A 15,653-nucleotide genomic window follows, 5' to 3' on the forward strand; every position below is an offset into this window, starting at 1 on the left:
AACCGAGAGAGAGTGCAAACAGACTATCAGTATAGCATCGCGCGGCATAGCGACGCGGCGAGGGTGGGTAGAGCCTAGCGGAGAAGGAGCTGCGAGGTGTACACACATGTAGTGTGACGTCATTGCTCTCCGATAAAAACCCGCGCGCTAGCTTCGGTGGATTTTATGAAGATACAGATGCACGGTGTGAGAGCTAACGTGTAGCACAGCTAAAGCACGGCGGTCGCAGTTTCGTCGGGTCGGAGCAGCGTCTGTCACATAACACCGACGCATATGGCGTTTCAAAAATCGCTTCTATTGCTACGGGTGCCTCAAATACCGCGCCTCCTAACCGAAACCCCCCACAGAGGAAGACGGCATGGATTTTTCTGAAGCCCTAACTTCCCCCAACTCAACTGGTCTACTGGCTCCAATGGTGATGGCATATCCACTCATAATTTTATTGACCTGGTGCAAAGTTTGACTTCCCTTGCAGACATTATGCTTTCTAGCTTCAGGCGATAGATTACATCACTTTGGTTACGTTTCATAATTACACACAGTAGATGGCATGATCACGTCTCACATATCTTAAATTAAGTACTAACGCGATAGCGTTAAGGGCCCGTGTCGCAAGAAGATACGGCGTCGGCTTCCCGCGACCTGCGGCGGGCATAATATCGGCAAAAAAGAATTTCGAACCATGCACACCCAACCGCGCTTCTATCACCAAAGTTGCTCATACATTGCCTGTTATTCTATACCAAATTATTCCTCGGAATGTTGTAATTACACCCAACAAGTAATGTGATGAAAAAAAGAACCGACAGCGCATAGCTTTTATGTCAGATCTTCTCAGACTGAAATATTAAAAGTGTGAAACAATAACAGGAGATCGGCTCACGGAAGAGGCCGCGTTTCTACCAGAAATCTCGCCTTCATGCACACCGTTCGCCGTCAGCATTTCCCGGTAAACATTATTGTTACATAAGCTGCAGTTGCTGCGAAGCGTAGAAAGCAGCCAGGGATCGTTGAATGGTATCGCGTTCCACTCTCAAAGGCAAAGCTTGAGCTTCCTCCAGATTTTTACCCGGAGCGCGAAATATTGCAATACACGTAAATTTGAAGTCAGATTGACAGGACGATAGTGTTGGGTAACCCCCGTACACATACACACTCATATAGTGATACGGCCTGGCTGTCTCACCGTTTTGTCACAACTGCAATGAATCGGAATGAATCGATCACGACGTGCTGTTTTGTCATCGTTTCTCTCAGTTGAAGAAAATAAATTTGCAAATCTCGCTGGGACTGCTTGGCCTTCCCTGGAACTCTCCTGCCTGGATTGCTTTCGCAGCTCTGGCAATGAGTCCCAACAGTGACTAATACCTGCAGAAAGCCAGCTATATATACCTGGCTTTATATATAGTTTTAATATATAGCTTTATATATAGCTATATGTACTGCCCGGTAGGCTTGTACATATATTTTTCTTTTGAACAACTGAGACGTGCAGGCAGCAATACAACGAATTTTCTTAGTCGGGGCTCGACTTCAGTCAAATCGAAAAGCTGCTACAAATACAATCTACGAAAACATTCATTGCCATATGAAATAATAAGTTTGGAAGCTTCCAATCGGGTATCGACTACCTTGAACAGATACCGCCATGGCCTTTATGGTACTGAAAAAAAAAGCACCCAATGAAATACTTCAACACTGCTGATCACACCTTGAAGTAACAGGAAATAACACTTCTAGGTCCGTTTTATTGAAATTGCTTTTTTTTTTGAAGAAATGAAGCAAGAAGGGTAAAACTTCTTCACAATTTTTCACCTTCACGCCTTTATTTTTTATTTGTCAGTTGACGCCGCAGTGGCCTCTTCACGTATGTCGTTCCAAAGCTCCATCACCGGCGATATTTCTTCTACCTTCTTTATCGCTTCTTCCAAGCGCCGCAGCTGTTCCCGTGAAAAGTACCTTTTCCACCCACCCACTTTGGCTTCTCTTACGAAGCAGTACTTCTTGCTGTCTCCGCTGTGTCCATCTTTGCAATTCTCGTCAAGGCGCCGCAGCACCTTGTCGATGCCAGGATTTGAGTTTGTGCGGAGGTCCGCGACCATCGCCTCTCTCATGTGATCTGCCGAGCATCGTTCAAGCATCTCATTAAGCATCCGATTATCCTTTTCTAAATCTACTGCATAGCTGTCTCCCAAGAAGCGCGCAAGCTTCAGAACAGTGCCTCGGGTGTCTTTCGTCAAGTTCTCATATGTCACGAAAAACACGTTGGGTATGTCTTTGAGCTCATATCCGGAAACCACGTGATCGAAGTAGTTACCGTAACCTGCGACGTCCTCGCTCATGAAAGCATCGAAGAACTGGTCGAATGTGCCATCTTGGAAGCGGTAGGCACTGAGACTGGTCACCATGTGGTAGAATGACACGCACACGTCCCACGGGTTCCGCGTCACGTAGATGTACTTTGCCTCGCTGCTGATAAACTCCTTTCTCAAGGGATAATGCGATGAGATCAAACGCAGTGGCAGGCTCGGTTTCAAGTCGTCAGGGTGTGTCACCCCCAGATATATAATGTTTTGTGTGAACCCATCATAACTTGTGATGGGTTGACCTTTCTTTAGAATAAGCTGCACAATATAAAGGACCCAGTGCGTTCCGCTCTTGGGAAATGAAAGCAGGACTAGATCGCCTTCTCGTGCGCGAAACTTCAACGCTCCTTTAAGGACTTCAGGGTCGCAGTGCGGGTCTCTTGGGACACCATCAATGTCTTGAGCGAATGGCTTTGTTGTCGACATGAGGTTGATTTTCACCCTGTGGCTGCGAAAAATGAACAAAATAACGATGTTTATTACGACGCTTTCCGTCGCAACACTCGCTTCATTTCACGCCATTACGCGATGAAGTGTACAGTACCTTCTGCCGAATTTGTTTTCAGGAATCCCCACTGACAGATTCCTTTACCTCTGTACCTTTGTGTCCGCAAATAGCAATGTACGTGGAGTGCACCAAAAGACAATATATTTCACAAATTTCACTGGCATCTATCACAGTCACCAAAAACTGTCACAAGCAAGATAAGGAACATTTATGAAAAGGGAAATTTTCACCGACTCGACTGTAGCATGTAGCTGCAAAGGAAACCCGTCAGGGTTTTACAGAAGAAAAGCTCATCAGGCGAAGGAAAATTCGTCCTGGTCCGGGTTTAAAAACTTCGAACCAGCGCCTGACCAGGGCGGTCACTATATTTTCCGACCCAACGGTCATGCTAGAGTGGTTTTTGTTAACTCAGAGGGTAGCTCAGAGGCCTGAATAGCCTTTGGTGCAGTCAAATGAGTGATAGGCATGCTCGGTCATTTTTCGGGCATCTGCTGTTTACGTTCGCAGCGCGTGTGCACCTCAAGAATGTGCACCCCCCCTAACCCACTCCCGCTGACCGAAAGGCCGCATCAGCGTTAGGAATCATCCAAAATCCTGATCTCCGTCCGACAAAGATTATTGTTACATCAGGCATGCAAGAGGAAAGGAAAAAAATTTTTCGGAAGGAAACAATAAATGATGTAAAAAAAGTGAAGAGGTACAGGTCGGTGTACGAGAAGAAAAAGAGTTGTCCATGGAACGCCAGTTGAGGGAAGGGAAGGAAAAAAGTCCGCGTTGAAGACAGCTGACCTGAAAAGGGTAAGGTGAAAAGCAAAAAAAGACTGAGAGGTATTGTCAGAGAAAGTAAGAAACAAAAGACGGAATTGAAAGTGCCACTTGTCGTCGCGCCGTAATCCCAGAACCATGCTGCACGTTTGTTGACTTCAGCAAGAGGTACGACAGGTTGAGCGCTACAAAAACTTATGCTAAGATAAGTCCGCATGTGTCATAAGCTAGAGGTGAAGTCGGAAAAGTGAAATAGATTTTGTTAGGAGAGAAATTGGAAGAGCGCTCTTCCGTTTATCTCTTGATAGTGGCTTGTACATGTCAGGGGTGACTTATACGGATGCATCATCCTTTAGAAATCATGCGATAGACTATGTTAACGTGCGATCATTGAAATGATGTGCTGTGGAGTCGCAATAGTTTCCGCAAGCACATGTGTTGGGATATCAAAGTTGAAAAAGGTGATAGTAAAATGTAAACAGAACTTGTGACGTTATGATGTGCATGAGCGGTAGAGGAGGTGGAAATAACGGCCGGATGGAATACGCGCTGTTTGCATACAGATCAATATCTGTGTGAGAATGGTCCCTCGTTCAAGTTGCGTGCCGCTTTGTGTGTTAATTACAGTATAAGCGGGAAAGAAAGGAGCTCAAAGATAATAAACCGGTATGGGTCACATCTGAATAAGCTGCTGTTGAAGCAGCTGCATCATCATTTTTGTTGCCAGTGATAACATGGTATACGGGTATGAAATAAATAAACAGGGCGTGTGGCCGACATTTCAATAGGAATTGGTTTTATGGAGTCTACTTGTGGGATTGGTTGTAGTATGTTGCGACAGTGCTATTGAAGTGGACGGACCGGCAGTGTAACTATGTAAACGTACCATGCCTGCTTTCCTTTGGGCGTATAGAAGACTCTCCAGTATTGCAGCACTTTCGGCTACCTACGAACTTGTTGCTTGTGTAACGAAGGCCGACACTTTGCACGGAATCGGCGCTGGTGCTCAGGCTCGGTGTTTTGGTCTTACCGTCGCGTTAGCCGCTTCGAATTTTCGGCGAATAAACCTCTTTGCAATTAGTGGAGGTGAGAGGTACCTTCAAAGCGTCCAACTTGGCACTTCAATGCCACACGCTACCATCAACCATGCCCGACGACGCTCCTGAGCAGGTGATTTGAGGATCGGTAATGGGCGCCGAAGTGCTCCGCGAAAACGACCCTGCTGGTTACAGCAGCGGGGATGACAACGAAGTAGAGGACTGCATCTCGTGATGCAGGATGGTGCGCGCAACACACATGGCACATGCCATAAGAATGAACAACATGATTTTATACCTCGAGGGCGTCATAGCCCTCGAATCATTATAACAATAAAATTCAAACAGCGCTAGATGACAGGACCAGAAAGAGGAGGAGACAAACACGTCTAGCGCGGTTTGAATTTTATTGTTACCGTGGAACACCAACTCGCCCAATCCGCTGCCCCTCGAACCATGAGGCGGATTTCCAGACGTGGTCCGCATTTAAGACCTCTGTTGTGGACCTGTCTGGCAGACCTGCCGTTCGTAATAGTGTGCAGAGCAGTGTTTGCGTTAGCGAGCGGAACAATGGGGCGGATCATTCGCTAGCTACATCGAAGAAGTTCTGGACTTGCTCAAAATAATGAGTACGACCATGTTGGAGTAATAAAGAATAACCATTGTTATGGAGGAAATGTAGGACGGTCTGTTTAATGTGCTGCTTGCAAAGAGTCCGCGCACATTAGTAGAAGCCGTCACTCTGTGCCAATGTTGCAATGAGGTGCTCAGTCAGCAATATTTGACCCATCGCCCTTTTCCACACGATGAACCTCGGGCTGGAGTGGCTGCCATTTCCAATCAATCGAAGTTTCTCGAAAAGATAAAGGCGTCTGTGCGTGAGGAAGTAGCTTGCCAGCTCTCCTTAATGCCATTCGCTCAGCCGTAGCGCATGCAGCAGCCTATTACGAATTTTAAGGCCATGCTCCGCCACGCCATTGAGCAAGAAATCGCCGAGGTCCTGCCCGTGCACAGTGAACAGGTCCCTGCAGCGGTGCCTGTTAATTATGCTGAAGCCATCCGGGGGTCCCGACAACTCTCTGCAGTAGCAGCTCCGCCTCTCACTTACGGCGACGTCGTACCTAGGCCCGAACTACGAGCCGCCGTTCCGTTCTTTCATCAGGCGCCTGGTGCACCGCGTCTTGTGGCCAAGATTGGACTTGCCGTCGCAAACTCGTGACGCACGTCAGATGACTGGCCTATATGCTTTCGTGTGGCTACGCCGGCTATATCGTCGGCATTGTCGACACGCTCAATCGCCTGGTACCACATCGGCCGTGACATCCTGTGATACAGCCATGCCAGGTCCATTTTAAGGCTCCTATGACACTTATACCGTCGCGTCAGCAGCTGTTCGTCGCATGTCACTTGCCAATCATTCACGTTCTCCATGTCGCCATTCGGCATCGTCAATGCGGCCTCGTTCTGTAGTTTGAGAAAACGAAAATCGCTTGTCGTAGTCCGCGAGGCAAGTCCTAGAAATTTCAGATGAAGGTGTTCGCGCATTCTGTCTCGTAGGCACTCGAACCACTGAATCTGATATGGACTAATAACGCTGTCGCTCGCTTCGCAAAGTCACCAATACACTTTCGGCCCAGTCCATTCGTACACCGAGTGCTCAGCATATTGACCTTTTAGCCATGTGCACGGCGCGTGTAGTCTCTGAGGATTTCCTGTATAACATCAAGTTTATTGTCATTTCTTCTTGCTCTTATGACGTTATCCTCGGGCGCAATTTCCTGTCAGGCCATAACGCTGTCATTCACTGCGCACATGCCTAAGTTGAACTATCACCGATTGTGAACTATCGCCCATTGTGATCTTGGCCGATGTTCCTCCCCATTGGCTGCACAGGACTGTAAACTGCTTATGAAGGAAGGCACGAACATTTCTTCAAGGGCTCAGCACTTCGTCCGGTGTGCTGCAGCAGCGTCTGTGACGTAATCACAGTGTTCTTTCCATCTGCCCTGTTCATTAGACGAAAACCTTTTGTGCAGTGGACTTCTGTGGACAGAAGTTCACTGAAGTCTCTCCACCGCCGAAGACGATACACAGGTTAAGTGTTCCCAGCTTCCGTGCGTCTCAGAATAATTTCATTATTTCGATTTCATGTAAAATTCTTCAGGCCGTACGCCCACTGTTACGCAACACATCGGTACCGGCTCGCACCAGCCATTGCGACAACGTCCGTATCGCGTATCTGCCACAGAGCATCATGTTATCAACTGGCATGTGCACTACATCCTTCACCGCCAAGTAATTCGACTTTCATATAGTCAATGGACGTCTCCTGGTGACCTTGTTACGAAGAAGGATGGCTCTGTTCACTGCTGTGTAGATTACCGATGCTTTAACAACTTCACTCGCAAAGACGTGCGCTGCTGATAGATGACGCCATAGACTGCCTAACTAGAGCAAAATTGTTTCCCGAATTAGATTTGAGGTAGGGCTATTAGCACGCGCCAGTAAGAAGTTGATCGTCCAAAGACAGCATTTGTTACACTTTATGGCTTACATGAATTTAACGCCATTCCCTTTGGACTTTCTAATGCACCCGTAACATTTGAGCGCATGATGGACAGACTCTTACGTGGCTTGAAGTGGGACACGTGCCTATGCTATCTTGACCATATTGTCTTTGCTCCGGACTTGACCACGCACCTTCAGTGGCTCAAATTTGTCCTGACAATGTCAACAAACGCTTAATACAATTGAAATTGAAAACGCGCTGCTTCGCAGCGAGAGAGCTTATCATACTTGGTCATGTATCCAAGGACGTCCTCTTGCGCAAATCAGGCAACCTTCGTGCCATCGCTGAATTTTCCTAAAGCCACATCCGCGACAGTACTGCGCAGTTTTGCTTGACTTTTAGTACTGATGGCTCATTCAAAATTTTGCCGCAGCTATATCACCCCCGACGAAACTACTCGAAAGCAACGGCACTCTCTTTGTGGTCGTAAAAGTGTTAGGACACTTTCAAGGATCTGTGCGTTCTTACTTCACTTTCCATTTTCCAGTGTGCACGGAAGCTAGCTGTATCGGCCTCGCCGCTATTGATGCGCAACACAAGCTCGAAATCGCTGAACATGCCGTTGCAGACGAAACTCGAACACTGACAAAAGCAGTAACCAACCACAATTTAACACTGAAGGAATGCGTAGCCATCGTCTGGGCCCTTACTAAGCTCCGTCCTTATAGCTATGGCCGTCCATTCAATGTGGTCACAGGCCATCATGCACTGTGGTGGCTTCCATCATTGATATGCCCCTCAGGCCGCCTTACCCGCTGGGTACTCCGTCTTCAAGACTATGACATCCGCGTCGTGTACCGAAATGGACGCCAACATTCTGATGCCGATAACTGTCACGCTCTCGCCTGCCCACTGAAATTTCCTGTTCCTCAGCGTCTCAGTGTACCGTTTCGTCCATTGAAATTGGCATGATCGGTCCTTAGAAGTGGAAGAAGCGCTGGATTGCTCCCTTAAAGGCTTTCTCGCCGATTCGTCAACACAACCGACAACTCACACAAATCACACAACCAAACACTTATTTCTCAGAGGGCCACTAGTGGTTACTAGTAATTAATACATCGAAGTCTGCGTTCCGAAATCTGTCCTTTCTTATACACTGACCTGGAGCACACTCAGGAGTGTTATAAACTTCCCAGTGTCTTCGGCAGCGGTATTACTGGCGAGAGAATGTACGTCTACGTTCAAAAATTTGTTGGCCTTTGCTCCGATTGCCACTGCCAGATATGTTCACCCGAATTGTCGCCAGGCCTTTATATTGCCTGGCCAAGCCATTTGCAAATATCGGCGTGGATTTGTATCGGCCACTTCTCCTGATATGTGTTGCTAATCATTGCGCCATCGTTGCAATTGACCATCTTACGCGATACCGCGAAAACACCGCCCTCTCTTTAGCTAGAGAATGCGACGTTGCCTAGTTCCTCCTTCGTGGTTTTATCCTGCGTCACGGTCACGGTCCACCCCAGGTACAGCTCATAGATCGCGGGCGTGTCTTCTTGCCCAAGGCCTTTGAGGTAGTCCTTGATCAGTGCAATGTTCTTCGTTGGATAACTACTTTGTACCACTCTCAAATGGATGTCGCCTCTGACCACACAAGCTGGGACCTCATTCCGACCTTTGTCGGCCATGAATACAGCACTGCTACTCAGAGAACCCCTGCTATTTCGACCTCCTTCCTATTTACCGTCACTATTGCCACAATTCTTACGTACGGGCCGGGTACATACGCGCTTGTGCCCGTTTCTGCAGCTGCGAAGCGTTCTGAGGAGCGCCGCGAATTCGTGTGGATCTTAACTTCAACTGACCAGGAGCGCCAGAATAGCAACCGCGCCGAGACCAGAGCACCCATTCTCCTTCTTTGCGGCCTTGCGTGGCTGTCAGTCCCTGACAATATACTTGGTCTCTTTTCGAAACTACTATCCGATATGAATGTCCTTACCACATCGTTGAGCGCACAATTGTGAACTACGTCACCGAAACCGTGGTGCCGTCTTAGGACCTGTGCAGTCGCGGATGAGACATTTTAAATCTGAGTCGCCTCAAGACATACTACGACCCCCACATCATGGCGAGCTCTTAAGTAACCTGGATGGCTTCTTTTTCGTGCCCAAGTGTAATTGTAGCGAAGAAAACGAACGCTGGAAGATCAGAATCAAGGGTGGTGATGCGGGCTTGGTAGTACATCTTTACCGAAAGTAGTTAGGCACAGAGAGACACGAGGAGAAAAGAAGGTACATTAGACAAACTTGCATACAATGCCTGTGCGTCTAATGCGCCTTTTTTGTCCTCGTGTTTCCCTGCGCTCAATCACCTTTAGTGTATACTTGATCATAAACACCAGCGCGAGTCGTAGGATAGCCGCTTATGCTCGGTGTTCAGGTCTTACCGTTGCGTCAGACACTCTAAATTCCCAGTCAGTAAGCCTCTTTACACTCTAACGAACCAGTAATTGCCAGCTATTGTTACAGTGTCGTGAAGACGAGGATGATAACGGCTCCAAAGACAACGAAAATTCAAGGCAGCCTCATTGGGCGTTCTCCCGTATCCGCTAGCGTTTTACATCTTTGTAAACGCATCTTGTGAACAACTTTATAAACGCAAAATTAGGGTATTTACAAAAAAAAATCTAGAATCACAAACGCAGCTTTGGCAGAGTGCAACTTGCGGGATGCTTCAGTAAACAAATGGTATCATCATCATCAACACCATCATCAACACCATTCCTGCTACTCCCACTGCAGGGCAAAAGCCTCTCCCATACTTCTCTTACTACCCCGATCATGTGCTAATTGTGGCGGTGTTGTCCTGCAAACTTCTTGATCTCATCAGCCCACTTAACTTTCTGCCTCCCCCTGCTACGCTTCTCTTCTTTTGGAATCCAGCCCATAACCCTTTATGAGCATCGGTTATCTTCCCTCCTCATTACATGTCCTGCCCATGCCCATTTCTTTTTCACATTTCAACTAAGATGTCATTAACTCGTGTTTGTTCCCTCACCCAATCTACTCTTTTCTTGTCCCTTAACGTTACACCCATTATTCTTCTTTCCGTAGTTCGTTGCGTCGTCTTCAATTTAAGTAGAACCCTTTTCGTAAGCCTCCAGATTTGTGCCCCCTAGGTGAGTACTGGTAAGACACTGCTCTTATTCACTTTTCTTTTGAGGGATAAAGGCAACCTGCTGTTGATGATCTGAGAATACCTGCCAAACACACCCCATACTTTTCTTATTCTTCTGATTGTTTCATTCTCATGATCCGGATCCGCGGTCACTACCTGCCCTAAGTAGATGTATTCCCTTACCACTTCCAGTGCCTCGCTACCTATCGTAATCTGCTGCTCTGTTCTGAGACTGTTAAACATTACTTTAGTTTTGTGCAGATTAATTTTTAGACCCACCCATCTGCTTTGCTTCTACAGGTCAGTGCGCATGCATTGCCATTGGTCCCCTGAGTTACTAAGCGAGGCAGTATCATCAGCGAATAGCAAGTTACTATGGTATTCTCCATTAACTCTTATCCACAATTCTTCCCAATCCAGATCCCTGAATACCTCCTGTAAACACGCTGTGAATAGCATTGGAGAGATCGTATCTCTCTGCCTGAAGGCCTTCTTTATTGGGATTTTGTTGCTTTCTTTACGGAGTACTACGGTGGCTGTGGAGCCGCTATAGATATCTTTCAGTATATTTACATACGGCTGGTCTACACCCTGATTCTGTAAAGCCTTCGTTACTGCTCAGGTTTCGATCGAATCTAACGCTTTCTCGTAATCAATGAAAGCTGTATGTAAGAATTGTTTATATTCCGCACATTTCTCTACCACCTTATTGATAGTGTGAATATGGTATATCGTTGAGTAGCCTACGACATCTTGCCTGGTGTTTTGGTTTACAGAAATCTAAGGCATTCCTGATTCTATTTGTGACTAGATTTGTAAACACTTTGTAGGCAACGGACAGTAAGCTGATCGGTCTATAATTTTTCAAGTCTTTCGCGTCCCCTTTCTTATGGATTAAGATTATGTTGGCGTTGTTCCGATATTCTGGTACGCTCGAAGTCATGAGGGATTGCGTATACAGGGGGGCCAGTTTTTCTAGAACAATCGGACCACTATCCTTCAACAAATCTGCTGTTAGCTGATCCTCCCCAGCTACCTTCCCCCTTTGCATAGCTCCCAAGGCTTTCTTTACTTCTTCCTGCTTTACTTGTGGGATGTGAAATTCCTCTAGATTATTCTCTCTTCCATTAGCGTTGTGGGTGCCACTGGTACTGTATAAATCTCTATAGAACTCCTCAGCCACTTGAACTATCTCATCCATATTAGTAATGATATTGCCGGCTTTGCCTCGTAACGCATACATCTGATTCTTGCCTATTGCTAGTTTCTTATTCAATGCTTTTACGGTTCCTCCGTTCCTGAGAGCATGTTCAATTCTATCCATGTTATACTTCCTTATGTTAGCTGTCTTACGCTTGTTGATTAATTTGGAAAGTTCTGCCAGTTCTATTCTAGCTGTAGGGTTACAGGCTTTCATACATTGGCGTTTCTTAACCAGATATTTCGTCTCCTGCGATAGCTCACCGGTATTCTGTCTAACGAAGTTACCACGAACTTCTATTGCCCACTCCTCAATTATGCCCATAAGATTTTCGTTCATTGCTTCAAGACTAAGGTTCTATTCCTGAGTTAGAGCCGAATATCTGTTCTGTAGCTGGTTGCGGAATTTCTCTATTTTCCCTCTTACCGCTAACTCATTGATCGGCTTCTTATGTGCCAGTATTTTTCCGTCCCATCCTCAAGTCTCAAGTCTAGGCTAATTCGAGTTCTTTTTATCCTATGGTAACTAGAGAGCACCTTGCTGAGCACGTCCACATCTTGTATGATGACAGGGTTAGCGCAGAGTATGAAGTGTATTTCCTTTCTAGTCTCGCCATTCGCGCTCCTCCACGTCCACTTTCGGTTATCCCGCTTGCGGAAGAAGGTATTCATTTTCCGCATAGTATTCCGTTCTGCAAACTCTACTAATAACTCTCTTCGGCTATTCCTAGAACCTATGCCATGTTCCCCCACTGACTTGTCTCCAGCCTGCTTCCTGCCTACCCTGGCACTGAAGCCTCCCATCAGTGTAGGGTATTTTGTTTTGACTTCACCCATCACCGATTCCACGTCCTCATAGAAGCTTTCGACTTCCTGATCATCATGACTGGACGTAGGGGCGTAGACCTGTAAAACCTTCAATTTTGCCTCTTATTAAGTTTCACTACAAGACCCGCCACCTTTTCGTTAATGCTATAGCAATCCTGTATGTTACCAACTGTATCCTTATTATTCAGGAATCCGACTCCTAGTTCTCGTCTCTCCGCTAGGCCCCGATAGCACAGGACGTGCCCGCTTTTTAGTACTGTACATGCTTCTTTTGCCCTCCTAACCTTACTTAGTCCTATTATATCCCATTTACTGCCAACTAATTCCTCCACTAGTATTGCTAGACTCGCCTCACTAGGTAACGTTCTAGCGTTAAACGTTGCCAGGTTTAGATTCCAATGGAGGCCTGTCTGCACCCAGAGATTCTTAGCACCCTTGCACCCTTATAACCAATGGTATACGGGTAGCGAAGTGAGGTGAAATCATGTGGAATATCTATGAAATAGAACGGTGCTTTTCGGTTGGGGCTTCCCGTCTAGGCATCTAAGGGCAGTTGTATGATTGAAGCTTGGTAAGCTTGGGTCCTCTAAGATGTAATTGATCTTGATGCCAAAAGTGCGAACGGTGCGTTGATACGATCTAATTGAATGTGTATAGGTAACGTGTGCGCATCATCCTGTAATGAATCTATGCGTGCAGTTCTGGAAGCTCTTGTGATTGAAAGAAGTAGCGTACGCTGGGTAGATGTAGTTGTTGGTGTAAGTTTTGAGGTGGGATATGTGTACCACCAGACAGGCGAAGCGTATGTTATGGAAGGGAGTAAGACCTCGTCGTAGAATTATCTTACCTTTCTTGGAGAGCTGGAATAATGAAGTATGAAAAGGCATTAGTAGAAATGATGCATTGAGCTCGGCTATTGTGCAGAACGAAGACAGTAAAAGAATGTCACAATTGTAAGAAATTTACTGCGGTTACGTGTATGGCACAAAACTAAGGTGCTGCCTCGCTGTGACACACGTAGGGTTTTTACATAAGGAATGCCTCCGAGTATGTCCATTTCAGTTTGTGCCAGAAATTTGAATGACGATGTTTTCGCCGAGTGTTCTCACACTGGATGGCGAGAAACATGCTTCATACGCAACTGCTGTCTTTTTCATGAATAGCGTTCAGTCTACTAACATTTCAGTCTATTAATAACGCTTGAAAACCTTTTGTTTCAACATGTAACAAGACTGTGCTTTCATAATGAGTTGAAAAGGTTACTGTGGTGAGGAAGCACAATGAATAATGCATGCATATTGTGGACGCAAATGTTGGACGCCGGAGCATTGCAGTCACTTACCGTGATAGCTGGTCTAAAAGAGCATGTGCGACTGCGGGAAGGTTGATGCCCGCTACAGCGCTGAATATTGGGAAACAAAACTGTTGCGCTGCGGATATGGACGGTTGTTGCACCTACTGATAGTGCGATTTCGTTACCGTTCGTTATTTTCTCCCTCTGTCTAGCAGCATGTGGCTCTATTTGGCACGCAGCTGTTGCCTGAGGGACGTTTTAGTCAAGCACGCCTACCTACAAACCCCCGCCGCGTGGGAATCTTCCACTCCAGCTGAAATTATTGAAGCGCACATCAGCTCAGGTTGGAGGCGGCAAAAGAAGGATTCACGGTAGCTCAAAAGAATTTACCTTTGCGTTTGCAATCCTTATCCTACTCATGGGCCACGTGGGACGGCGTAGGGAGAGGCTGGGGATAAATTCTCACCAAATGATTTGCATTACCGCTCACCCGGAGCGCAATAAGACAAGATCAATTATAGGCGATAATGTTCGAAATTCAAGGCACTACCAAAGGAATGTATTGACTGGACGAGTACTTGCACACTCCAAATAAACATTCGGCAGCGCCCTTCTCCCGATCACTGTTGGCGGTAATGCATTCTGCATTGAATCAGTATAGCGACACAAGGTATCGCCACCTTCGGCATGAGTTACGCAGCAGGCGTGTAATGGCAGCGGGACTCCTCTCTCACGCTTCCCTAAGAACACTCGGAGCATTCTAGCGGCGCCAAAATGCATGGCGCGCCGGTACGTGAGAAAGTCGAGAGTCGCGTCAAGCCTGCTTTGCATGATGCGATTATCATCGCACTGGAAGGGCGATTTCGCTCGCCTGCGACGGTAATCGCAGCCGCAGGCGCTCATTTTCACTCTTCCCTCTGCGGCTGCGACCAAGCGGCTGGTGGCACGTCGCACGGATCGCACCGATCACTGCGATTTTTCGTCGATATTGCTGAGAGACCCACGAGAGATATTTCGCTGTTTGTTTTGTCAGATGGCGTCAGTCGCTCATCGATACGTCTATCGATTCTATTATTATATATATATATGTTGGTTCAAGAAGCCTTGAACATGCAAGTAACTGAGTGGCGTCGTGGATTGAGCCAGTGGTACGTACTGTCAGCACCGAAACGCGAGCAATTGGCAGATAAAATCTCGTAGGTCAGATTCGGTTCTCTGAGTTTTATGCGTTTGTCACGACGCGATGATGATCAATCGATGCCTTTTCTTTTTTACGTTGGCTTCAGTTGCTGTTGGTACGTATTTTTCCGTGACTTACTGTTGTTCACTCGCAGTGCGATTTAAAAATACTATAAAGTGTCCCTCACGACAAAACGTGGCCCTCGGACGTCGTCCCAGTTTTCTTGTTTCTTGAGTATAAGCCAGTGGGGGTACACGAAAACACCACAGATGCAGTGCGGTTTGCTTTTACGGACAGGGCAATATAAAGAATGTGCAACTACAGTCAGATACTGTGTCGAGGAGATATGAGGCAACAGCATAATACCAAGCGTTTGAACATCTCGCTACGTGCGCCACCATTTAGTTGGGTGCAGTCGGTTGGCTTCGGCTTTCACGCGTATTTTTCCCGGTCCATTGTTTCATTTCAGGGTTCTGTAACTTCCTCTGCGTGACGCGACTGATCGTATGCATGGAATGAAACTACTAATGCAAGGTACAGGTGCCATACCTATTCCGACAGAAACAAATGACTAAAAGCCCCGGTATCGACACTTTAGGATTATAAACCTGAACGCCAGAAGTATAATAAATAAATTGGTTGTGTTAGAAAGCATAGCCTTAGAACATGAACCTGACATATTGTTACGCGCGGTCTTCGTTTTCTTTATGCGTAACAATATTGGTAGTCAAAAAAACGTCGCTTCATAAGGATAATTTAGATCCCGAAATTACTCTTCCCGACTATAAGACA

General features: G+C 46.5%; 2 protein-coding genes across 3 annotated transcripts in view; one reads left to right on the forward strand and one right to left on the reverse strand.

The window, feature by feature from the left end:
• The window catches only part of LOC135909454 (probable cytochrome P450 49a1), a 215,017-nt gene that overhangs the window by 8,200 nt on the left and 191,164 nt on the right, over positions 1–15,653 (forward strand). The gene's annotated exons all lie outside the window — the stretch shown is intronic.
• On the reverse strand, positions 1,833–13,816 carry LOC135909482 (sulfotransferase 2A8-like). Its single transcript, XM_065441474.2, has 2 exons — positions 13,730–13,816; positions 1,833–2,814 (listed from the first exon to the last, which is right to left on the reverse strand). The coding sequence occupies exon 2, from the start codon at positions 2,790–2,792 to the stop codon at positions 1,833–1,835; it is 960 nt and encodes a 319-aa protein (XP_065297546.2). The 5' UTR covers positions 2,793–2,814; positions 13,730–13,816.

Source organism: Dermacentor albipictus, chromosome 3 (genome assembly GCF_038994185.2).
Source record: "Dermacentor albipictus isolate Rhodes 1998 colony chromosome 3, USDA_Dalb.pri_finalv2, whole genome shotgun sequence".
Classification (NCBI taxonomy): domain Eukaryota; kingdom Metazoa; phylum Arthropoda; class Arachnida; order Ixodida; family Ixodidae; genus Dermacentor; species Dermacentor albipictus.

What these genes read in the sequence shown, in the direction of transcription:
- LOC135909482 (XM_065441474.2), bottom strand. Translation starts at nt 2,792, where the DNA reads ATGTCGACAACAAAGCCATTCGCTCAAGACATTGATGGTGTCCCAAGA.